Source organism: Trachypithecus francoisi, unplaced genomic scaffold (genome assembly GCF_009764315.1).
Source record: "Trachypithecus francoisi isolate TF-2019V2 unplaced genomic scaffold, Tfra_2.0 Lachesis_group11, whole genome shotgun sequence".
Taxonomy (NCBI): Eukaryota; Metazoa; Chordata; class Mammalia; order Primates; family Cercopithecidae; genus Trachypithecus; species Trachypithecus francoisi.
Window position 1 is genome coordinate 100259359 of NW_022681456.1, and position 23817 is coordinate 100283175.

The 23817-nt window shown below is 54.0% G+C and overlaps 1 protein-coding gene and 1 long non-coding RNA gene across 4 annotated transcripts in view; one reads left to right on the plus strand and one right to left on the minus strand.

The window, feature by feature from the left end:
- The window catches only part of LOC117090325, a 30601-nt gene extending 20374 nt beyond the window's left edge, over positions 1-10227 (plus strand). The window contains exons 3-4 of the long non-coding RNA XR_004439971.1: positions 8723-8946; positions 10148-10227. This is a non-coding gene — a long non-coding RNA (uncharacterized LOC117090325). The remainder of the gene's footprint in view (positions 1-8722; positions 8947-10147) is intronic.
- The window catches only part of TSPAN11 (tetraspanin 11), a 71392-nt gene that overhangs the window by 7734 nt on the left and 39841 nt on the right, over positions 1-23817 (minus strand). For 2 of the 3 annotated variants that reach the window (XM_033222505.1, XM_033222506.1), the window contains exons 4-7: positions 10188-10262; positions 9150-9254; positions 6123-6281; positions 5664-5750 (exon numbers count right to left, since the gene is read on the minus strand). In XM_033222505.1, the coding sequence (XP_033078396.1) occupies positions 5664-5750; positions 6123-6281; positions 9150-9254; positions 10188-10262 (426 nt within the window). Of the gene's footprint in view, positions 1-5211; positions 5505-5663; positions 5751-6122; positions 6282-9149; positions 9255-10187; positions 10263-23817 lie in introns of those variants that run through there. The other variant, XM_033222507.1, reaches the window with a different exon arrangement.

Here is a 23817-nt window from a genome sequence, read left to right on the forward strand (position 1 = left end):
GGCCTGTGAGCTGGAGGCCTGGCCAGCTCTGCCACAGCAGCTGTCACCTTCAGCAGGTGACTTTCTGGTGAGCCTTGATGTCTTCACATGTGCACGAATGAGATGAGCCCAGGGACTCTGCACCCTAAATGCACGTTTGACCCAGCTGGGAGGCTTAAAAATACCTGTGCACAGACCCCAGCCCAGACAATCCAAGCCAGTCTGTGGAGAGGGGGCCAGAGCAATGTGTTTTGTTTGTTTTGTTTTAGACCGAGTCTTGCTCTGTCACCCAGGCTGGAGTGTAGTGGCACAATCTTGGCTCACTGCAACCTCCGTCTCCCTGGTTCAAGGGATTCTCCTGCCTTAGCCTCCCGAGTAGCTGCGATTACAGGCACATACCACCACGCCCAGCTAATTTTTTGTATTTTTAGTAGAGACGGGGTTTCACCGTGTTAGCCAGGATGGTCTCGATCTCCTGACCTCGTGATCCGCCCGTCTCGGCCTCCCAAATGTGCTGGGATTACAGGCGTGAGCCACCGCGCCCGGCCGCAATGGTATTTAAAAACCCGATTCTAGCGTGCAACCAGGACCAGTGGCACTGGTCCAGGTAGTCTGCAAGGCCTTTCCAGGTGGAAGAGTCTGATCGGGGAGTACCTCCGCGCTGTGATGATCCTGTCCAGGTCTGAAACTGCCTCTGGTGTGCCGCTCCATGACTGATGTGGGTGAGAAGCCTGGGAGGTCCCTGCTGAGGGGATAGGTGCACTCCCAGAATGCAGAACCTCAGGGTGGAGGGGATCCTCCCTTCAGCATCCCTGCCCCCAGCCTCTGCCCCAACCTGCAGCCACAGGGAGTTTAGTACTCTGCAAGGGCCACTGTTTAGCAATTCAAATTGTTAAAAAGTTCTTGAATGTGTCTCCTTGAAACTAATTCCACCTAGTGTTCACCTTCTGCCCTCTGGAATCTCCCAGGAACAGTCCCTCCCTTCCCCACATGACTGCCTTGGGCATTTCAAGACCACGAGGGTACTGCGTCTGCTCCCCATCTCCTGACCTCTCACACACCTGACTTCCAGGCCCCACACACCCCTTGCCACTCCCTCTGCATCTGGCCACACAGTGGCATCACTAGAGAGCTTCACGAATACACTGATGCCCAGGTGCCAGCCCTAGACCATTTTGTTTCATTTTGCTGCGGGTAGCCCAGGCCTGGGGTAGTTTTGTTTTGTTTTTGTTTTGTTTTGTTTGAGACGGAGTCTGTCACCCTAGAATGCAGTGGCGCGATCTTGGCTCACCGCAACCTCCGCCTCCTGGGTTCAAGCATTTCTCCTGCCTCAGTCTCCCAATAAGCTGGCATTACAGGTGCATGCCTCCACGCCCGGCTAATTTTTGCATTTTTACTAGAGATGGGGTTTCACCATGTTGGCCAGGATGGTCTTGATCTCTTGACTTTGTGATCCGCCCGCTTTGGCCCCCAAAGTGCTGGGATGACAGGCCTGGGGTAGTTTTAAAGCTTGTCAGGTGATCCCAATGTGTAGCCGAGGTTGAGGTCCCTGCTTTGGGGGCTCTGTGGAGGTCTGCTCCTACCTGGAGGGTGGCCTGACCTGGCACTGCCCACACCCTGGCTCTCCACGATTTCTACCAGTGCCGTTCCAGGCCACATCTTTGGGGGCAGCAACCTATCATGTAACTCAGGCAGATGCCCTCTCTCTGTTACAGGCTTAAATGCAAAACAAAACAAAGCTCAAGTGCAAGGACTTTAACTCTGTTAAGTGTTTCAGCCTTCATTTCAGCACATCTTCACACCCAGCATGCTCTTTTTTCAATACTAGCTTTATCATACAACAGACCAGAAACGCTAGGTAAATAGTTTAGCATGCTTCCTGGGTCTTTGTTGAGGTCACCAAGAAAAATGAAGAGACAAGTCTGAGGCTGAAGGGCCACAGCCCACTCCTGGAGACTTTTTGCCAAGCTGACGTGAACTCTCTCATCTCCCTCTCACAGCGTGGTCAGTCAGCCTGCCCTGCTTTCTCCTGAGCAGACAAGTGCCTGGTCCACATGTCCACAAGGCAACAAGTGATGCACTGCCAAACACCTGGCTGAGATCAAGGTGTGCTCCCTGCGTTCAATATTCTGTTTAGTCTTCAGTGTCCACAAACCATCTGCTTTAACACTCCAGGTATCGCAGGACATCAGTCTCAAGGTCACTGGTTCCTAAGATGAGAACCTCACTGAAAAATCATAGAACGCTAGATCCAGAAGGTCCCACAAAATAGGCTAGACCCCCAGCTTGCAAGCTGTATTGGAAACGCTTGCGTAGCTCAGGGCCACCAAGGGCTGTGAGGGGAGGTCATGATGCTAGGCTTGTGCCTGCCTGGAACAGCTCCACCTCCTATGGTTTATGTACTGGGCTCCTATGTGAGATTTCCATTGAAAAGAGGATGCTGCTGCTTTAAAAAGGCTCACAAATATCCAATCTGTCCATTTTACAGGTAAGGACACTAAGGGTTCAGAGAGGGAATGAGATTTCCCTGAGGTCACACAGCAAGAGGTGGGGCTATGTTTAGAAGTCAGGCCTTGTAACTCCCAAACAAGATTTCTTGCAGTAGCTGGGGGCTGGGGAACATGATGACACCATGTTGGGCTGGTATTTCCCGAGCCTTGGGGGTCTTGGAAGTGCCAGGCTGGGCATGCAGGGGAGATAAATGCCTGGTGTCTGCTCACTGGGAGGGAAACTGTGACCCTGGGGAAGAGACTGGTATGAGCCCTTTCTCAAGGCTTATGACCCACCTGGGACTTGAGCAGTGTAGTGCCCAGCGTCGGCTGGCAGAGGGAGCTCTAACCCGAGGCTTGGCTGCTGCAGGGCTGGCTCAGTGGGCCACAGTGGAGAAAACTGGGCAAGAGGTTGAGAGCCACCAAAAGCCATTCCACAGCAATGGCGAAGGAACACGGGCTGCGTAGTGGGGGTTGTGAGTGGGCAGGAGGCGTGGCAGGCCTGCAGGTCCACTGCTCAACAACCTGACCTCTTCAACATCAGACTTACACCAGTACGGTCTACCTTGACCGCCGGCTCTGGGCATCTGCAGCCCCACTCCCTGCCCTCGGCCTCACTGACCTCGTCTGCAGCTTCTACAGGTTCTTGAGGCCAGAGAGGTGAGGAAGAAATAGACAGAGTGGCCCAGGCCTGGTCAGTGTCCATACAGCGCAGGACCCCTCAACACCTGGAGTTAAGAGGTTTCTGGAAAGTTCAGCTGCTCTGTGCTGCTGAGCATCCCTTCCCCTCTTCCCACTGACGACTTCCCTGGGGTTCAGCACAGAGGACAGAAGGCCTGCCCTGGGGAAGTGCAATAGAGGGGCAATGCTCACGCTACCTGGGCTCCCTGGCCCTGCAGCTGAGTGAGGATGACGAGAAGCAGGCTGGTCTGGCCAAGGAACAACAAGAGCCTTTTTTTGAGAGATGATGTGCTTATGCAGAAATCACAGAAATGATGGGTATCATTTATTGAACACCTGCTATCTGCTCAGCCACGAGCTGAGTGACTTACATGGATATTGCTAATTCCCACCACCAGGCAGCAGATAAGGTATTAACTAGCCCCATTTTACAAATGAGTAACTGAGGCTCAGAGATGAAAGAACTGGCCCTAGGTCACACAGTTGTAGGTGGCAGAACCAAGATGGGTGTCCCTCTAGAGGCGATGGACCCTTCTCCCAGTGTGTTAGGCTGCAGCTAGGCCCTCCAGGCCCACAGATGATGTGGGTAGGTGGCGCCATGGTCTCCAAGGACCCTGCACTGGAAGTCTCTCCAAGCCAGTCAAGGCCACTGTCCCCTGCTCTCTTTCCCACAGATCTCTGTGTCATGGTAGGGAGTTCGGGAAAGCAAAGAACCAAAACCAGGAGACCTGGGTGCTGGTTCAGGGTGTGAGGCCCTGGGTAACTCACCTCTCTGGGTCTCAACTTTCTGATCTGTAAAATGTGGAGAACAGCTGGGTGCCATGGCTCATGCCTGTAATCCCAGCACTTTGGGAGACCGAGGCAGGCAGATCACCTGAGGTCAAGAGCTGGAGACCAGCCTGGCCAACATGATGAAACCTCAGCCTCTACTAAAAATACAAAACTAGCCGGCATGGTGGCATGCGACTGTAATCCCAGTTACTTGGGAGGCTGAGGCAGGAGAATCGCTTGAACCTGGGAGGTGGAGGTTGCAATCAGCTGAGATTGCATCACTGCACTCTAGCCTGGGTGACAGAGTGAGACTATGTCGCAAAAAAAAAAAAAAAAAAAAGCGAAGAACACTACTCCTTTTCTGGCCTGAGTCTCAGGCTGTTGTGTGGGCCCAATGAGAGGAAGTATCAGAAATCCTCTGAAGGCTACAGAAAACTGGAGAAAGACAGTTTCCACTTCTGGAGGCCTTCCTATGTGCCAGGTACTTCGTAAGTGGGTCACAGGCATCGCCTCATTCAAGAGCTGGGGAAATGGTCCACATTTTGCAGATGAAGAAGTCAATGGACAGGGAAGTTAAATAGCTCAAGGTTATCTAGGAGCAAAGCCAGGACTGGACTCGGGCCTTCTGAGACCAAAGCCTCTGCTCCTCCCCTTCTCTAGACGGGAGTGGGAAGGGCTGCGCAGGACAGCAGGACTCCTAGAAGGACAGCCCCCACTCAGCTCCTGCTGAGCTGAAGCAGCCATGTACATGAGGTGGAGACTGCAGGGGCCCTTGCTGCTGAGGAGGCCTTCCTGGCTCCCCTCCTTCAGACCCTTGACTAGAGCAACCTGAGAGAGTCACCCTGACTTCCTGGGTAGCAGCTAGGGGAGAGGGTACAGGGAGAAATGGGAGCCAAGAACATTGCTCATCCTAAGAGAGACAGCTGGATGAGGGCGCGCGCGCGCGCGCGCGCGCACACACACACACACACACACAGTCACCACCCTGGACACCAAAATCCATGGATGCTCAATTCCTGATATAAAATGGTGCAATATTTGCATATAACCTATGCACATTCTCCCCTATATAATACCTGAACCTCATCTCTAGACTACTTATACTACCTTATACAGTGTAAATGCTATGTAAATAGTCGGTATATTGCATTATTCAGGGAGTGGTGCCAAGGTTTGTTCAGTACAGATGCAATCATCCATTTTTTGGAATATTTTTGATCTACAGTTGGTTGAATTCATGGATGCAGAACCCATGGACATGGAGGACTGACTATACACACACAAACACACATGCACACACAAAGGAATGAATGCAGATACATGCACACTCACACACACATGCACAAGCACCCCTAAACACATATACGTGCATACAACCCCAACCACATGGACCCAGAAGCATGCAGACACACGTACCACAGATGGCTTGCACACTCGCCCCTCCGTGCACACACATGGGGTGCATGCACATACCTGAGCCCACACTCACACTCCTCCCAGGTCCCTGTTCCCGACAAGTTCATGTTGTCCCCCAGCTATTTTCCTTCATGTTCTCTGGGGGAGATACGGACCGTGGGATTCAGCCTTGGTTGCAGAGGGAAGGGGAGAGAAGAAGAGAGCAGGGTAGGGTGCGGGTGTGCAAAGGGTCAGTTATTTCAGCCCAGGTGGTTACTGAAGACCTGTGTCAATGCGAGAGGGGTTCAGAGCCCTTCCACCCCTGCCCATCCCTATACTGCAACTCACCTGCAGGCAGGCCACTCCGATGCCCACAGCCCCCATGAGCAGCAGGTGGTCGGCCAGGAACTGCTCCAGCTTGGTGAGGCAGCCTCCCTGTAAGAGAAGGGCAGGTGACGCGGCCATGGCCCAGGAGCAGGCGCAGGTAGGGAGGGAGGGCGGGCTGTCACTGCCGCAGAGGCTGAGGACAGGCCAGAGGACTCACAGGCTGGACCCAGCCTTGAACTGCTCACAGGCTACTTGAGTGGACCCAGGGGCATGCCGTGGTGCCCTAGACTCTCCGGTATGAGCTGCTTGTCCCAGGGCTTTGTAGAGACTCTGGAAAGCCCCAGGCACTGTGGGCTCGTGGCCAAGGAGCACATGTGTCCTGCTTTCCCACACCCACTTGCCTGATCCAGCCTTTCTGGGGCTCCTGAACGGCCAGGCCGGGGCCCTCTCCTCACCCCCAGCTTGAGCTTGGGTGCTCACCTCCACCTTATAGATGTTGGAGGGGTGGGCCCGCTGGCCGCAGTGCGTCACCACTGTCTTGCAGCAGCTGTCGGGTACCCGGCGGCCCTCGGCCTCCCGCGACAGGATGTACGTGCTGTGCTGCCAGTCGGCTGAGCTGTTGCTTCCACAGCACTTGAACTGGAGGCAGAGGCAGAGGCTGGAGGTGAGAGGCCTGCGTAGGGTTCCAGGCTGCAGGACACATTATTCAAATACTAACCCAACCCCTATTTGTCTATCTGAACCACGGTTAGTTAGTATGTGTATAACGTGTTTTCCCTTCCCATGCTTTGAGAAGAGAGCTGGTCGCTCCAGGGCCCTTCTCAGACTCAGTGCTGAACTGCCTGCAGGACACCTGCTTCCCAGCTTTTTAGCCACCCAAGTCCTTGAAGGAGACTATGCTAGGTGTCTTGGGCGCAGGCCGGGTCTGCGAGGTGGGTCCCCAGAGAATGAGGCTGTGGACCACTGGGTGGCAGAGCCCAGGGTGGGGACAAAACCACAAGGCAGGGGAGTTTCCTGGTCATCCAGGGGTCAGGATGTGGGGACAGGGATCTAGCCTGGCCAGAGGCTCCGAGGCCCCCATTCAGGCTTTGAAGTCTCAGAGCCCTAGATCTGCCCATGGCACTGGGAGACCAGTGTCAACCAGAGGGGCTGTCATGAGTGCTAAGACCTGGGGTTGTCTGCACCGCCCCAGGGCAGGAAAGCGCCCACCCAGATAGAACATGATTCCAAGACAGCGGACACTGGTTGCTTCTCGCCTTTCCCAGTCACGGCACTGAGATTCAAAGTTCCTACACAGGACAGAGAACAGGGCTGCTGTGAGGCTGTTGCTGGTGTGTGTCTGGAGTTCGGGGGGGAGGTACGTTTAGTTCAGCTAACACGAGTTTGCTAGGCAGCTACTATGTGCCTGGAGTGAAGCAACCTGAGTAAGGCATGGGGCCTACCCTTGGGTAGCTTAGCATCCACTGTTGCGTAGTAGATGATAGAAGCTTGTGTGAGGCACAGAGGCTCTGTCCAGGGCCAGGGACAATCCACAGGGATGAACAGGGGCCCCAGGAGTTGAGGAGAGCATGACAGCACACAGAGCAGGGACTGGCACAGCGTGCAGGAGTCACGTGGGAACTGCACATTCTGCGTGACTCTGCCTGTCTGTGCTGGTGCCGCCTGATGGCTGTCATTTGTAAAATGCGGACAACGAAAGTACCTCCATGCCATGCTGTTGTGAGGACTGAAAGAGGTGATTCACATAAAGCACCTAGAAGAGAGCCCGGCGCTGAGTCAGTGGTGAAGGAGAGACACCTGCTTCCACCATCACGCTTATGTGAATAAAGCTTCGTGTGTGTCTGTCATTTATATCCACGTGGTGGTGGATGCTGACCTGGGTACTGGCCCTGGCTCTGCAGCCACTGCTTTCTTGGGCTCAGTCTCCTGCCTGAGACGTGGCCTGGGGTTCTAAGTGTTCCCAGCTTGTGTGAGGGCCGTGTCCGCACGCACAGACACCCTGCAAGTCTTTGTCAGCGACACAGCCTTCGCTCTCAGCGGTGCCTTTCCCTATCTGCCCCTGGCCCTGACCTGCCGCTTCCACCTTCCACCCTCTTCACTTAAGCAAACTCTGCCTCTGCCCCATGAAGCCCTCCCTACCTCGGCTGCTCTCTCTTCTGAGGCTCCTGCCTCTTCTGAAGGTGGCCCAGCCTTGCACTGCCTGCACATTGCCTGCTGTGTGTCCAGCTTCCCTGAGGGCAGGGATCCTGTCCTATTCCTCTTTGTCTAGCACAGTTCCTCACAGGTGAGGCCCAGTGAGTGCAGTGCACACTTAGTTTTGCACAGGCTGGCCAGCAGTGTGTGCTGCCTCCTCCTGGTCCTGAGCTAAGCCCATGGGGTGCGAGTGTGCCTGTGGGTGTGTACTTGTGTGTACATGCATGTCCCAGGCCACTATTTCAGAGAAGAGACTCCTCTCTGCAGCACCCAGTAGGAGCTGGTCCCGAGTCTTGGAGAGATGGGGAGGGGCCTTCCAGTTGATCCATGACACCCTTGGGGCTCAGAGCTCCCCACATCTACTTCCTCTACTTGCCTGATGTTCCCCGGGGCCAAGACCAAGGCCTCAGGTCCAGGGGGTGGGGGTGGGGAGTGGGGTGGCAGAGAGAAAGGGGACCAGAGTGGGCAGGTGGGACTGCTTTGAATTTTCTGACATGGACACATTCGGATCCTAGAGCAGTGTTGTCCAGGAGAACTTTCTGCAATGAAGGCAGCGTCCTACATCTGTGCTGTCTGATCGGAGCTCACTAGACACATGGGCTAATGAGCACTAGAAATGCAGTTGGTGTGACTAAGGAATTGAATGTTGTATTTAATTGAGCTGGAAATAGCCACATGTGGGTGGTGGCTGCCATATTGGACAGGACAGCGCTGAGGTCCATTTGCCCGTCCTTTATGTCTGGTCAGGCCAGTGGGTGTCCCTGGAGGGATTTGCTGCGTCTCCTCTTGGAAAGGAGAAAACCTTTCTGTCCCCCAGCATTCTGTCTGATGGCTCACACTGGAGGGTTCTTGTGGCAGCTTAACTGAAATATCTCTGCTCGTTACAGCTCACTCTTACGGAGCCGCAGTAGCCAGCTCCCTGGGGAAGGAGGAAGGCAGCCCCGTGGATAGAAGCAGCCTGGAGAGGAGCTTCCTGGGCTGGATCCTGGCAGAAGATGGAGTTCTCCTGGCACAGCCGGCTTCCTGGCCACAGAGGCTCCAGAATGGGAAGGCAGCAGGGGTGGGGCCTGGAGGAGGTGGTTGGAATAGGAGAGGAACCAGGCTTCAGCAGGTACTTTTCATGGCAGTGGGGACATCTACAGATGTGACCATGTTTAATGCTCATATGCCCTAAAGAGGCTTCATTTTAAGGATGTGACATCTGAAGCTCAGAGAGGGTAAGTAACTTGCCTAGGCTCACCCAGACAGGAAAGAACAGTTACGGTTTGAACCCATGTGGGCTTGGCCTTCAAGGCCCTATGGGGCATGGCTTACATCCTGCTGGAGCCGGTCTACTGAGGCGGTGATCTGCGTGGCTCCAGGCTGCCCGTAGTTCTCAGCCAGAGTCTGGTTCAAGTGCTGCTTCAGTTCATCACTCAGCTGAGGAGGGTGAGAGGGAAGGTGCCATCAGCAGGACCAGCCCCATCCCCGCCCTGGCACCAGGCCTAGTCACCCCCCCCACCCCCCAGCTAATTCTAGAACACTGTGGACTGTGGATAGTGTGATGCAGAGGTTTCTCAGCAGTGTAAGGGACCATCAGCCAGAGACGTGCAGAAGACAGCTGTGGAGAGGAAGATACAAAAACTGGGCCCCCACTTAGGGCAGAGGTGTGATGGGCAGAGCTGAGAGAGGCTGGGGAGACAGCTCAGGTAAAGGGTCACATCCAGAAGCTGGTGGGAGGCGGTGGTGAGGCCAGACACAGGGTGCTTTGAAATGTCTGTTGATCTTAACTGTGATCATGAGGTGATACTGAAAGTATTTATAATTGTTACCCTCTGGGCATCATGTCAGCACTGGCTTGAAACAACCAGCAGGGTCATACTGTCTCTACCAACCAAACATTACCTTGGTCATGACCTCAAATTCCCGATTCAGCGGGCTCAAGGGTGGGAGTGGATAGGACTGACTCTGACACTCACTCCATCCTTTTTCAATCCAGGCAGGCAAGGCCTGATTCTGTTTCAGGGTCTGGCATGTGACCCTGGCCCAGGCCTTTTTTCTTGGATGTCTCTGACAGATGGATTCATCCTCTAGACCATCCTTGGAGGGGGAGAGGGATGACCCAATGTCCCACGGGAAACCCCCGTCCCCAGCTCCCACATGGAAGACATCAGCATCCACACCTGCAGCACAGAATTGCTGGAGCCAGGACCAGCAGCTGGGATGCAGATGTGTAGGGGGATTGCCAGGGCCTGGGAAATAGGACCACCCCTGCACCCGCCTCAGCTTCCCTCATCACAATGCAAACCTCCCTACCCACATTGCTTCTTCAGGGCACTGACAGAGGATGCAGGAGGAGGAAACGTCACTCACCCTCTGGTAGTACACATGGGCCAGGACTCCCGCCACCAGCTCAACCAGGAAGATGACGAGCAACAGGCAGAAATACTAGGAGCAAGGAGAGAGGACGGTCACCACTGGGATCAGGATGCTGATATGACAAACATTTCCCCACAGTGGTGGGGGTGGTAGAGATACCTGCTGGGACCCCTATCATCCAGACTATCTTCCTCCTGGATATACCAGTCTCACTGGCTGCCAGTACCAAGTTCCCCACTTACTCCTTCCCTCCTTGGTCTGCTGACAATTCAGTAATGCATCTACCCATCCAATATGTATTAAATACCTGCTATATGCCAGATGCCAGGTAGCGTAAGACAACTATTGCTCTCAAAGTTATTGATGGTGGGAAGACAGACGAGTGACTGCAATGCTGTGTTATAAATGTAACTATGGGGTAAGCTCTAGAAATGGTGGGAGGCTCCTGGTAGGGTGGGCAGTCTGAGAAGGCTTCCTGGAGGTGGTGACACCTAAGTAACATCTTTAAGGACTGAATAGGCATTTGCTAAGTGAAGGAGGGAAGCACATTCCAGAAAGAGGGGAGAACAAGTGAAAAGCCATGGGGCATTTGTGTTCAGGGAGTGGACAGTACCCTTGTAGCTGGAGTGCAGGGACCAGGGTGGACTGCGACAACCAAGGCTCAGGAAAAACCAAATCAGAGATCCAGGGGAAGGCGATTCCTGCGCTGTCTTTCAGCCCTGATGCCCATTTCCTGTTCTTCATGGCCCTGCAGGGGTTCTCATTCCCCTCACCACTGCTCTTCCCACCTCACAGGCCTGCCGCTGCTGCTGGCATCCCGGCCCTGCACTCAGTGTGACCTGTAGAAGGACATGGGTGCTGCTTCCTTCTCACTCCCACCTGGCTTGCACAGTCAGGGGGAGCTCCTGAGACCCTGCTCGACCAATTCTGCTTGCAGGAGCCAACAGGCCTAGAAGGCATGTTGGGCCTCCCTCTCTCCCAACCCTGGAGGAGCAGGGAGAGGGGGATGAAGCTGGCTACAGGCAGCCATGGAGCTCCCAGGCAGGGACAAGGGAAGAGAAGAGAGGAGAAGAGAGAGGGAGAGAGAGGGAGAGAGGGGGAGAGAGGGGGAGAGAGAGGGGGAGAGTGGGGGAGAGAGGGGGAGGGGGAGAGAGGGGGAGAGAGGGGCAGAGAGGGGGAGAGAGGGGGAGGGGGAGAGAGGGGCAGAGAGGGGGGAGAGGGGGAGAGAGGGGGAGGGGGAGAGAGGGGGAGGGGGAGAGAGGGGGGAGAGAGGGGGAGAGAGAGGGGGAGAGAGGGGGAGAGAGGGGAACACTATTGCTCAAAACTGGCCCCACTGTGGGGAAGCTCAGCCTGACTCAAGAGCACCTCCCACCCAGGCTGCCCCCAGGCACTCCCCACCCACCTGGCCACAGCAGGGCAGCTGCCCATGGTCACTGGGATGGCTGGATTCTAGGGAAGGCCCAGCCTGTGGGTGAGACTGAGACTAGGCTTCACCCAGCAGGGAAAGGAGTGTGAGCAGGAGGTATATGGTGGTGGGTGGTGGTGGGGGATGCCCAGGACAGACAGGGCATTTCAGAGGCAATGCTAATCCATGGACCCATGGGACTCGCCCAGCCATCTCCTATACCACTCAGCAGGGAGCCTGGCATGGGCAGGGATTAAGGAATATAGCAGAGGGGCCGTTTCTTTTCACAGGGAAAGAACTGTGGTCCAAGAGCAGGGCTTCCTTTCAAATGAAGTGTGTTACCCACCTCCTCATTGCAATTTTACTGTGTCCTATAGTCTCCCAGTATCAGGGACACAGGGAGAGTTTCCAGTTTCAGAATAACAGTGTCAGGCCTAGCCCCATCATTTGTGGGGCCTGAGGCCAAGAGCACAAATGCAAGGTCCCTGCCCCTTCCTTTCCTACCCCAGGCTCTTCGCTGCACCAGGAACAACCTCCAGCTCTGTCTGCCCCTCCCCCAGGGTCAGATGCCCCTTGGCAGGGGGTGTGGAGAGGACTGGGTGTGGTGCAGGCTAGAGGCACACATGCCAGGGGTCTAGTCAGCCTCAGGACATGCTTGCAGACGCTGCGTGCAGGTTGTCTGGACAGAGGATTCACACTCCTGGGTCCCTAGGAGGAGGTCAGAAAGTGGTGGGAGGGAGTTGCAGATTCCACAAGGACACATTCCCTCCACCCTATGGACTTTCCACTCCCTGGGGAGGAGTGTGGATGAAGAGGGCCTCAGGCCCAGGCCTGGGTCTACATGTCGTACTGAGTGGGATACAGGGTAAGCTGCGGCAGGAGGCTGAAGAGAGGGTCTGTGGCTGGTCCTCCTGCTTGAGGAGCCTCTGAGAAGTAGGGCCCAAACACTGAGGAAGGCTGGGGGAAAGTCAGTGAACTTGGGTTGGGTTCAGGCTCCACCACATGCTGGCTCTAGCTGGATGGCTGCTAGTACTTTGGTGCAAATTAAAAAAACGTGGCTCAGGAAGAGTTGCATGGGCCGGATTTCAGCCTTCTTTGGTCCCCTCGTGTAGGACGCAAACTTTAGGGCCAACAAGGACCCAATGAGAGGGGAAATGTACTTTCCAGTGATCTGACCTCCCTCCTGCCCTCCCAGAGCTCCAGGTCCCACAGCATGAGGGGTGCGGTCCTTGTCAGCCAGTGGCAGGCGCAGCCAGGCCATGCCAGAGTGTGGTCCCCCAGGGAGCCGCCCAGTCCATCAGACAGAGCATGGCTACACATTCACCTTCACCCTACCCAGGGTGAAGCATCCTTGTTTCTGAGCCTCCTTGACTCAGGGGCTCTCCCCTGCCGTACGCTGCAGGGTCCTGCGGCTCCCCTCTGACATGCGTGCCCTTCCTGCCTGCTCCAAACTTCCCTCCACCATCTCCAGCTATGGTGCTGAGGCCGGCTCCCTCCCGCTGCACAGGACCTGAAGGCACTGATGCCAGTCGCTCCCAGAGACCTCTGGGACCTGGGAGGAAGAGGTGATGGAGGGTCCCTAACTGACAGGAGCACCCAGGCTGCTGGCAGCTAGGAGAGCCACATGCTGGCATCTTTCCACCTTCCTTCTCCCCATCGCCACTGTGGGCTGTGAGTCACACCCACAGGATACTCCTGGATAGCTGGCAGTGTCATGCCGCTTCTCAGGAGAAGCCACTGCCCCAGTTCCTATTGAAGACAAGGTGGCGAACAGGGAGGATGGGGAGGTAGAGATACCGAACCTCACCCCTTGGTTTAGTGGCTGGCTAAATTAGTACATCCTACCCCTGCACAGGCTGGTTCAGAGGCATCAAACAGGCTATCTGACCTGCTGGAGTGACCTCCTCCAGGAGGAGGGGAGAGCGCTTGGCAGGGGCAGTGGTGTGTGGGGACAGCCTCCTCAAGCTCCAGTGTGTAAAGATGCCTGGGAGGGGAGTGAAGGCCTGGCCTGGGGTTTCAAGGGGACTGAGGCCAGGTGCTGGTGGGCACAGGCACTGGCTCCAGGCAGCAGCTTCCATAGCAAAGAGGCTGCAGGTGTGACCCACCAGGTGTGTGGTCCACCAGGCCCAGGAGCAGGCAAAGGGTCCCTCATCAGCTAGGGCTTCAGCCGGGTGAGGTCATGGGCTCTGACAGACCTGTCACCTCTGCCCCTCCACCCTGCACCTTACCCAGCCTTTCCTCACTCCCTGGGTCCGGCGGGATCATCTCAGGGCCCCTGCGGCACACACTGGCTCTGTGTGCAAAGCTGAAAAGTGTTCCTGGTGTTGCTGCACACAGGCCAAGTGTCCAGCCTTCGGGCCTTTGCCCTGCCTGTCCCCCTGCCGAATGCTGGCGCCTACCTCTCCTTCCACACCTGGCTCGGCTCAGTCATGGCTCCACCAGGCCATCCTTGGGCGGGAGCAACTGCCACTCCCCGCCCTCTGAATGCCTGCAGCGCGTCATCTGCTGTCTCCTGACACCTGCACTCTCTGCTTTGCCTGTCTCTCCTCAGCTGGACTGGGCTTCACCTCTGTGTCCCTCCCCTGCCTGCCATGTGGTTCCTCAGTGTAGGTCCTCACTGGATGAGTGACACAGCCTTACCCGTTGCTCTGCAGCACTGCTTTGGCTTCAGGTGTTACCACTCTGTCCCCTAGAATGGCTGTGAGCTTCGGAGAAACACGGACCACATCTGAGGTTGCTTCTGGCTCCTCCAGTGCCTGGTATGGTGCTAGGTCTAGACACACACTTAGCAGACATCCCCCGATTAAGATGCAGGAGTGCACTTTCTAATAAAGTATACCTCTGAGACAGCAGAAACTGGCTGGAGCATACCAGCCCCATGCTGGGGGCAGTAGCTTAATCTTTTTCTGATCTGAGAGTAGCATAGCACAGTTACCTTAGTTAAATTTACACCAGTGGTTCTCAACCTGGCACAATTTTGCACCCAGTGGGTATTTGGCAAAAGGAGTATCTAGAGGATCGAGGCCCAGACACTAAGCATCCCACTGGGTGCAGGGCAGTCTCCCACAGTGAAAAATTATCTGGCCCAAAATGCCAGCAGTGCCGAGGTGGCAAAACCCTGGGTCACACATTTACCTTCAGGTTCTCAGGCTGATGCTCGGACTTGATTCGCTTATGTGTCCCTATGCACTGTGGGAGCTAGAAAAATAAGATCCAAGGAATGTTACCTAGCTCCCAAGGAGCTGGAAACGGAACAGGGACAGAAGCATGTGCAGCACTGCACCCGCCTGGGAGGGCGCCTCTGCGGTAGGAGGCTGCTCGCCTTGACAAAAGGATCAGGGACGCCCATATTGCTTCAGCTCACATCCCCATGGGACCCCGGGGGCTGGAATTCCACAAGGGAATTCCATGAGGCCAGGTACAACCCAAGCGCTCTCAATGTTTCCTTGGGGATCATCTGTTTTCTGAAGCAGCCATGGATTCCTCCATTTGCCTCAGTGAGCTGGGGAGGGGTGTGACGCCATAAGGTTTGTGTTAGGGGTTGACTCTAGGAAGCATCAAGAAGGTTCTGGAAACACCTTTAGCCTTCTTTAAGTTGGGTTTGGTATTGCTTTTTGAATTATTATACAAAAGTCAGTAATAAGAAATTCTCAGCCCGTATTTCCATGTAGTTAGAATTCACTGGACCTCATGGCGTCCTGCTTTTCCTAGCTCACTGGGCCAGGGAGGGCCCCCGCTCCACCAATAAAGCCCAGAATTCTCTGCAGGGAGCCCCCAGAAGCACTGGCCCATGGCTTAGGAGGCAATACCCCAACTCAGGGCAGGCTGGCCTTGCTTCTCAAAACTTAGTAGAGGAGCAGAGGGCAGGCAGGTTTTCTGTAGTGGGAGCAATAGACAGGCATCCCTTCCAGCAAAAGAAAAAAAATAACCCTTCCTTGGCAGAGGCAGTGCCTTACTCATCTGCACAGCCCTGGAGCACCAAGCCTAGCCTGGCACATGGTTACCACATGTAACAGTAACAGCCCACATGTACAAGCTCTCCCAGGTGCCAGCCCCCCCTTATAAGCACATTGCATGGCATCTCCTGTCCACCCTTGGAGATGAGCACTAAGCACTGCTCATCACATTGCCACGTGGGCACGAGCATCAGCCTCACTTCACAGATGAGGACAGGAGCTTGGAGACGCTAAGTAGCTTGCTGGAGGTCACTGAGCAAGTACATGGTGAGTGAGGAACAGAACCCAGGAGTTCCAGCTGCAGAACCTGTGCTCTGACCTGCTGCATGGTACTGTCCCCACTAAATGGGGGAGGGATGGACGGATGAGCTCCCTGGGCTCACTTAGGGTGGATTCAGCACTTTAGGGCAGGTATGGTTCAGGTGAACACAGGGGTGTCAGTGCTCCACAAGGGACAGAGTGTCAGGAGAGGTGAGGAATGAGTAGGTGAAGATGGATAGAATAGAGGGAAGCCCAGGGAAGCCCTCCCTGCACCAGTGGGGCAGGCAAGAGATAATCCAGGTCCCCTGCCCTGCCCCGGGCAGCTGGTCTTCCCTTTTGCCAAGAATGGCACAAGAGCAGCTTTCACCTGCTCCTCAACCCCTTGGCTCATCCTGGGTTCATGGCCATGGATTCTAATGCCTGTCTCTGCCCCCTCCACCCTTCACTTTATTCAACCCAGCCCGCTCTCATCTCAGAAGCTAGTCACTGTTGTAAAAACCTGAGAAACACTCCTGTGCGTGCACACAGAGCCGTACACAGTGAAGCCTCCAGCCTCTGCGCCTTTTGCTCTCGCTGTTCCTCCTGCCCAGAATTCCCTGCCCCGACCCCATCTGTGTTCTATTTATTGGCTGCTCAGCCACCAACACTCTCAGCTCAGGCACAGCCTCCACGAAGCCCTCCCTGAGCCAGAGGTTTCTGAGCCATGGGCTCACTGTTAGCATCCTTGTTTCTGAGGCTCCCTGACTCTGGGGCCTCCCTGCTTGTCTCGCTCCCTGGGACTGTGTACACGCTGATCCCTGCTTGCCCTCCTGGCTCTGATCTTTACCTGGTTCTGCCTTCGTGGTCCCTGTGCCCTTGGTATGACCTGAACCTACCCCACTGACCTCCAGCTCCACTCTGGTTTCTGTGACTGGTCTGCCCCTGCAGATCCAGGGCTGCCAGTCCTTCCAAAAGTGACCAGCTATGGTCTAATGGAAACAGGTAACGAGAATTCCAAAGAAAGCTCCTGTAGCATCTGCCCCAGAGCCCTCAATAAGAACGATCCCATTTCAAAATATGCCAAACGAGAGCAGTGTGTTCAGCATAGAACGGGATCCAAACATTCATCTTTCCCCATATAGCAAAGTGATTTTATTTCCAATTAATTCTTTAATGTAACAGTTTAAACTAGAAGCAAAACTGGATATTTTCTAAAACTATAGCTCCAAAGTGAAGCATAGCACTCTCTGAACCAAATCAATGTTTTCTTTTTGTTTGTTTGTTTTGTTTTTTTAATACAAGGCCTTGCAGGAAATATGCAGAAATATTTCACTGTGACATTAAGGTGAGTAATTAGAAATTGAGTCCTTTTTATTTTTTTGAGATAGGGTCTTGCTTTGCCACCCTGGCTGGAGTACAGTGGTACAATCATGGCTCACTGCAGCCTCAAACTCATGGGTTCAAGTGATCCTCCCACCTCAGCCTCCTAAGTAGTTGGGACTACAGGTGCATACCACCATGCCTGGCTAATTAAATTTATGTATTTATTTATTTGTAGAGATGGTGTCTCACCATATTTCCCAGGCTTGTCACAAACTCCTGGCCTCAAGCAATCCTCCCAGTTTGGCCTCCCAGAGTGCTGGGATAACAGGCATGAGCCACCATGCCCTGCCAGAAATTGAGGGCTGGACTTACATTGCCTGGGGCAAGCTGAGCCCCAGATAGAGATTTTGGGGCAGATTCACTGGTGCATAAGAGACAGGGCAGCTCAGCATCAGCTGGTGCCATCTTTGAGGTAAGTTTGAAGAACTTTATAAAACTGGAATTTCAAAATTTCTCCATTGGATTGATTCTACCACAAAGAAGGGAGCTTCACTGAAGCATTCCTCATCTGTGTCTCCAGCCATTCTGCGTAATTAGAGATAGTCGGGGTTTGTGAAGCTTCCTGCCACGCCACATCCAGTCAAGGCAGTCCAGGCAGGTTGGGATGAGAGGGAGGTACTAGCCTATTCTCAGAACAGTGCAGCAACAGCCAAAGAAAACCCAAGACGCTGCCAAGGTTAAGCTGCAGGGAGGAGAGCCCAGCCCGAGGCTCCCAGCTGCTGTGTGTGTGAGAGGATTACAGAGGAAGCCGGAGGGAGGGTCAGGGAGCTCAGAACCACCTGCCAAACAGGAAAAGTGAAGCCAGCTTTTTCAGTGGCAACGGCCTCAGGGTGAATTATTTTCTGGCAATTAACCATTAACTGCAGTCGGCTCAGAGGTGCAGCTGCCAGGCCCATTTGTGCAGAAAAGAGAGGATGTAGATTTGGGAGCCTTCAGCCATTCCTATAACCAAGGGTCACTGTTAGAAAGATGGAGGTAACCTCTACCCCTCCTGGCCCCAGCCCAGGGCTCAAGGCCTGGGTCGTCCAGCTGCAACCACGTCAAAGGCTGGGATTCAGCCATTCCACCTGGAAGCGGCTCTACAGTGAGGGCTCAAGAATGTGCTCTGGCCAATGTGTGATGACATGTGGTTCTGGGAGCAGAATAGGGGGCCAGAGCTAGGATGCAGAAAACCAGTGGACAGAGTAAGGGCATGCTGGAAGAGGCACGGAGGGACAAAACTAGGTCTCGGGGAGGCAGCAAGTCTTCCAGAGGCACATCAAGAAAATGTGGCTGAGGCCCTTCAATGTTCCAGCCCAAATGTTGGGGGTCTAAGGAGATCACACTGTGTGTGTTCCAGGGGGTGGTGAGGGTCATGGAAGGAGAACACAGTTTCAGAACTCCAGGCCAAAGACAGGTGTTTACTAGGATTCAAGCTGGGATGACTGAGAGCCCAGTCTGAACAGGCTGAGTGACAGTGGTCCCCCAGATTGGGCATTAGGGCCTGGCTAGCTGGCTGGGGCGATGAGGGCCAGTCCCCCTATAGGCAGACACGGCAAAGGGAACTCAGAGGATGCTGGTGTTCAGTGGATTCAGGCATGAGGAAAGTGACCAATTGCTACTTCCTCCCAGTCCCCTGGAAGGACCCAGACTTTCCCATTGGCTGTCTTCTTGCAGGCTGTGGGAGAGATAGTACAGCCTGAAGGCACCTGTGCAAGGAAGGAGCAAGGGTAGGACAAAGAGCAGTGGCAGGGACCCCAGGACAGGGCTGGTGATGGGTCCCTAGCAGTGGTAATTAATTCTAGGACAGGACTGGCTATGGGTGGAAAGGGAAGGCTCCCAAGAACGAGGAGACACCAGGCTCCATGGAACAGGGCAGCCTGGAAGTTAGGGAAAGCCCAGAGAGGTCAGAGCCTCTGACCAAATCCAATACAAATTTAAACTGCCTGCATGGTCCTTTGCCTTTTAATACAGGCGCCTCGTGCTCCTCACTAGACTCTAAGCCTAGAACTAAGTCAGGGTCCCTTTTTCCTTCCTCCCCTTCTCACCCTGCCTTGGGCCCAGCAGAGCAGGACTTGCCAGGAATGTGCTGGAAATGCTTGTTGCTGTTGATGAATTAGGCAGTCCCATCCATGCAATATGGAGCATCCATTGCAAAAAACTGGAGGCAGGTGGTGGTGGAAGTTAATTGGTCGTAGAACCACCCCTTCGAGACAATGCTCCTGGACTGTGGTGATCAGATACACCTGCTGTACCCTGAGAAGGGTGGATGTCAACATAGATCCTATGGGTCTCTTGAGCGGCCAGCTCTTGGGGATGTTTGCATCCTGCTTCTCAAGGATCCTTCGGGGTTCTGAGGCCACCTGATCCATTCCCCTGCCTGCACTGCATAAGCTACACTGGATGAGGAAAGGCTCATGCTGGAGAGGGGTTGGGGTTCCCCAAGCCCTGGCTATAGAATGGTCCCTTTGGAGCATGGTGGGGTCAGCTGACTCAAAGGTTAAAGAGCCACCAAACAGATGAGGCAAGGCCCACCCTGGAGCTGGGTGGTTGGTGGAGCAACATAACAGCACATGTAGGTAAGAAACGAGCCAGGGAAGACCAGTCCAGTTCCCAGGCATGGGGACCCAGGCTCTCCTCACCTTGAACTTCCCATCAGCACCAGCTACTTCAGAGGATGTGGCCCAGCTCAGGCTGCAGGGCCCTGGGAGCCATGGCCCTCAGAATAACTCTTATTTATTTAGGTTCCTTCTTAAGGGAGCTTGGTCATGGTGATGGCAATAGTGATGCGGATGTTCATTAGAGCCACATTTTTACTGTCTTTTTATAATGTGGTGATTCACTTCCTAAGACCTGAAAATACTTCATTAACCTCACACATCATCCTGTATAAAATGGCAACACAAGGAGGCAGGCAGAAGCTGAGTGACTTACCCGAGGTCCCAGAGCAAGCTGGGCAAGGTACACGGAAACCAGCTTTTGAACCCAAGCCCATTTATTTTCAGCTTTGATTGTGGACTGTAGTGCCCTGGTTGACCAAGTCTTGGCCTATTTGATGGAGGTGTGGCAATTCTGGATCCCCTTGTTTACAGAAATTGGTTTTTAGAACTTCTTACTTTTTAATCCATCCCCCAAACAGAAAAGAACGCCCAATAAAGACCCAGTCTAATTTGAATCATCCACCATGATCTTCATTTGGCTTAAAATATAGAAGTTTTCAGAGCCTCCATTCAAAACTCTAAAAATATCCCTCTCTTTTGATCTAGGTGGCCTCTGTCCTGGTCTTTGGCCCTAGGCTCAGACGGCCTGAATGATCTCTCTCATGCAGTCTTTGCTAAAAAAGATCTGGGGTGAATAATTTAAGCCCCACTCCTGTTCCTGCTTGGCAGATTTCCAGTGCCAAGCTGATCATCATTTCAGCACCAGCAGAGATGTGCTATTTCTGTCCCCGACAGCCACTTCCTTCTTGGGAAAGTGACCTTGAGGGGCTGCAGGTGAGCGAGGAGAAAGGGCTGTGCCAGGGCAGACTTCATGCCCGTGTGGAAGCTGGATGGTCTCCCTCTGGGTCATTCCTTGGGAACTTCTCCCACACTCCTCCCAATCCAAGGTAGACGCATGTCATTCAGGTGCCTGGTCTTTCATCTTCTGGGTCATTCCTTGGGAACTTCTCCCACACTCCTCCCAATCCAAGGTAGACGCATGTCATTCAGGTGCCTGGTCTTTCATCTTTCCCTCTCCTCCTCAGGGACCACTTTGTCTAGTGATAGACTCGCTGCCCTTCTCCTTTGGAGCTTCCTTCACCTGTCAGCTGATTCAAGATTTCAAATGGAAGTTAGACATGGAGGGGACAAAATGAAATGAAACCAGAAAGGAATTGCTGAGAGCCATGGAGCACTTTTACACTGCCTTAACCACACGACTTGACTCTAAACAGGAGCCTGGGTTTTAAAATTCCTACTTGTGTTAGCCCAAGAAAGGTTGTACAGCCAGCTTCTTGGTTTAAACAATCAAGTGCTCGATGTTTCAGGGGCTGTTGGGCCAAGATGTGAATTACTCAGGATCCCCAGCTTTACCTCTTGCTCTGTCCTTGGGCCAGTTCTGTCACTGGTTCTTTCAGAGGAGTAGACAAAGCAAAGAAAGCTTTCTAGGCCATGGAGTTTGCTGTTTGCTAGTGCCCTGGCAGAGATGCCTGTCTCCACAGTCCTGCATTGGTGGCTGAGTGCATGTGTGCGTGCATATGCATCTGTGTGTGTGCATGCACACATTTTTCTGACCTCAGTTTCAAGCTGTTGCCTCCCTGATGTGTCTGTTTAGTGACTTGGACCAGAGAGATCGCCAGTACTGTGTGGGATGGGAGTGAACGCAGACAAGTCTCTACAGAAGAGGGTAAAGTGGAGCTGAGAAGAAGCAGGGAATCTTGCACCAGCCTGTCCAACAGCTGCTGTGCCCCTCCCTGCCTCAAGCCCCAGAGGGATAAGGCTCACTTTGTTGACTCCCTGAAGTGCAGAAGGGTAGGGCAAGAGGTGCCCAGCAAGCCTTTAGGCAAGCACAAGGCCCTGACCTTCACTGACTCTCCACATCTCTCCTGCATGGCCCAGGCACAGGGCTTGGTTCCCTCTGGGCAGGCCGTTTAGACTAAGTGACAGCCAGGTTGAGATGCAGAGACTGAAGACATTCATTCTTCATGGATCAGCCTGGATGTCTGGACAGATCTCATGAATGGATGGTGTGAGAGGAAGTGTGGAATGGGAGGCTGTGATCAGTGGCTTGGAGAGCACAGCGTGGTCAGGTGCTAAAGCTTAGGCTTCCCTTCTGGCCTTTGAGATGGCCAAGGAGAAGAGCTCCTATGATTACACTATTCTCCAAAAACTCCAGTAATTCTGAGTGTCTCCCACTAATGCCTGCGTGACCCACATACTCACCCAGACACTGTCTTTCAGCCTGTAACCTTTGGATGGAGCACTGGACTCTGACCTTCAAGGTCCCTTCTAAACTGAATATGCTCTGACCCAGGTGTGCTGTTCTTTCCTGACTATAATGGGAGCAAGGAGGCACTGAGATGCCTGAGGCTTCTAGGGTCCCCCCACCATGCCCCCCTATCTTGCCCTAGGGTTCTGGGCTAGGTGCTGCAAGGAGCCCTCCTTTGTTACCAACCAGATCTCTGAAAGCCACTGCTCCATGAAGACCTCTCCAGAGATAGAGGGCAGGGTGTGCCCTGCACACATCCTCCCCCTTGGCCTCTGGTCCCTCTGCCTCCCATCAGGCTTGTCCTCCCCAGGGAAGCAGACTCTTAGAGGTGATTCCAAGAGATTGTAATGCACAGTCCAGCTCCAGGCATTACTTGCTCCACATCTCAGCCCAGTTTCATCATCTGGAAAATGGGAGTGAATATGACTTCTTTGGATGCAGAAGAGTGAGGTGGGTGACAACGTGGGCTTGGAGGCAGACCACATGCCGCTCACCAGCAGTGTGTATCATGCATTTTAAAACTTTGCATTTCTTCTGCCTCCACATCCCTACATGCGGGCTGTGCGCACCTGCTGGGGTGAGCAAGTACACCAGTGTGATAGGGCTGGCCCTGCTACAAGTTCCCCTTGCTACCCTCCCCTGACTGTGATCTAGTGATATTCAAATGCACCAATGGAATCCCCTCCTGCCTTTTCTGATGGTGCCATCCTGACCTCCAGTGAAAGGGTCTCACTCACTCTCTGTTCCCTGCCTGCTTGGGGAGCCCTAGTTCTCCACCCATGTGACCCCCCATCCCACTCCTGGTGGAGTGTGCAGTGAATCTGTCTAGGACAGGGTGTCTGATCTTTTGGCTTCCCTGGTCCACACATAAAACACACTAATGATAGCTGATGAGCTAAGAAAAATAAAATCACAAAAAAGTCTCACGTTTTGAGAAAGTTTACGGATTTGTATTGGGCCGCATTCAAAGCTGTCCTGGGCTGTGGGCGGCCCGTGGGCTACGGGTTGGACAGGCTTGGTCTAGGATCTATGAATCTGGTAAACTCTGTTGTCCTGTGCCTCTCCTGTGCCCCCTCTTGTGGCCACACCTGACTAACCATCACCTAAAAGAACACAACTGCCAGGTGACTCTGGCAAACCACTTCACCTGCCTCTGCTCTCAGTTTCTTCCCCGTCCATACACAGAGTAAGAGTTGCTGCTCTTCGGGGCAGGGCGAGGACTGAGTGAGTTGATGCGCATGAGTGTTGAGCACAGCACTTGCTCGGCAGAGTTCAGATTACCGGGACTTTGTAGGTTGCTGTAGTGAGGATACAGGGAGGTGGCTCTAGTGAATAGTGGCCATTTCTGTTCTAATTGGGCTCAGGGAGGAATGCAGGGCCTGTTTCCCAGTGCTGCAGAGGAGCACTGGCCTTTAGTGGCTCTACAGAACCAGGACAGATGGCTCTGGGTCAGAAGGAAGGCGCTCGGTGGGGGCTTCTGCATTCCTTCTTGAGCTGTCCAGAGGTGAGTCCTGTCCTCTCTAAACTAGATGACCTAACGGAAGGAAGGAGGCAGGTGAGAGCACGCGGTTCAGCAGCCTGCTCATGGGCAGACCTCCAGGCCTGAGGTCCAGAGGCCCAGCCTGAAGCCTAAGGCCAGGCTGAAGGCCCTGCTTGCTAAGGGGTGCAGAGCCAGGCAGGATATAAACAGGCT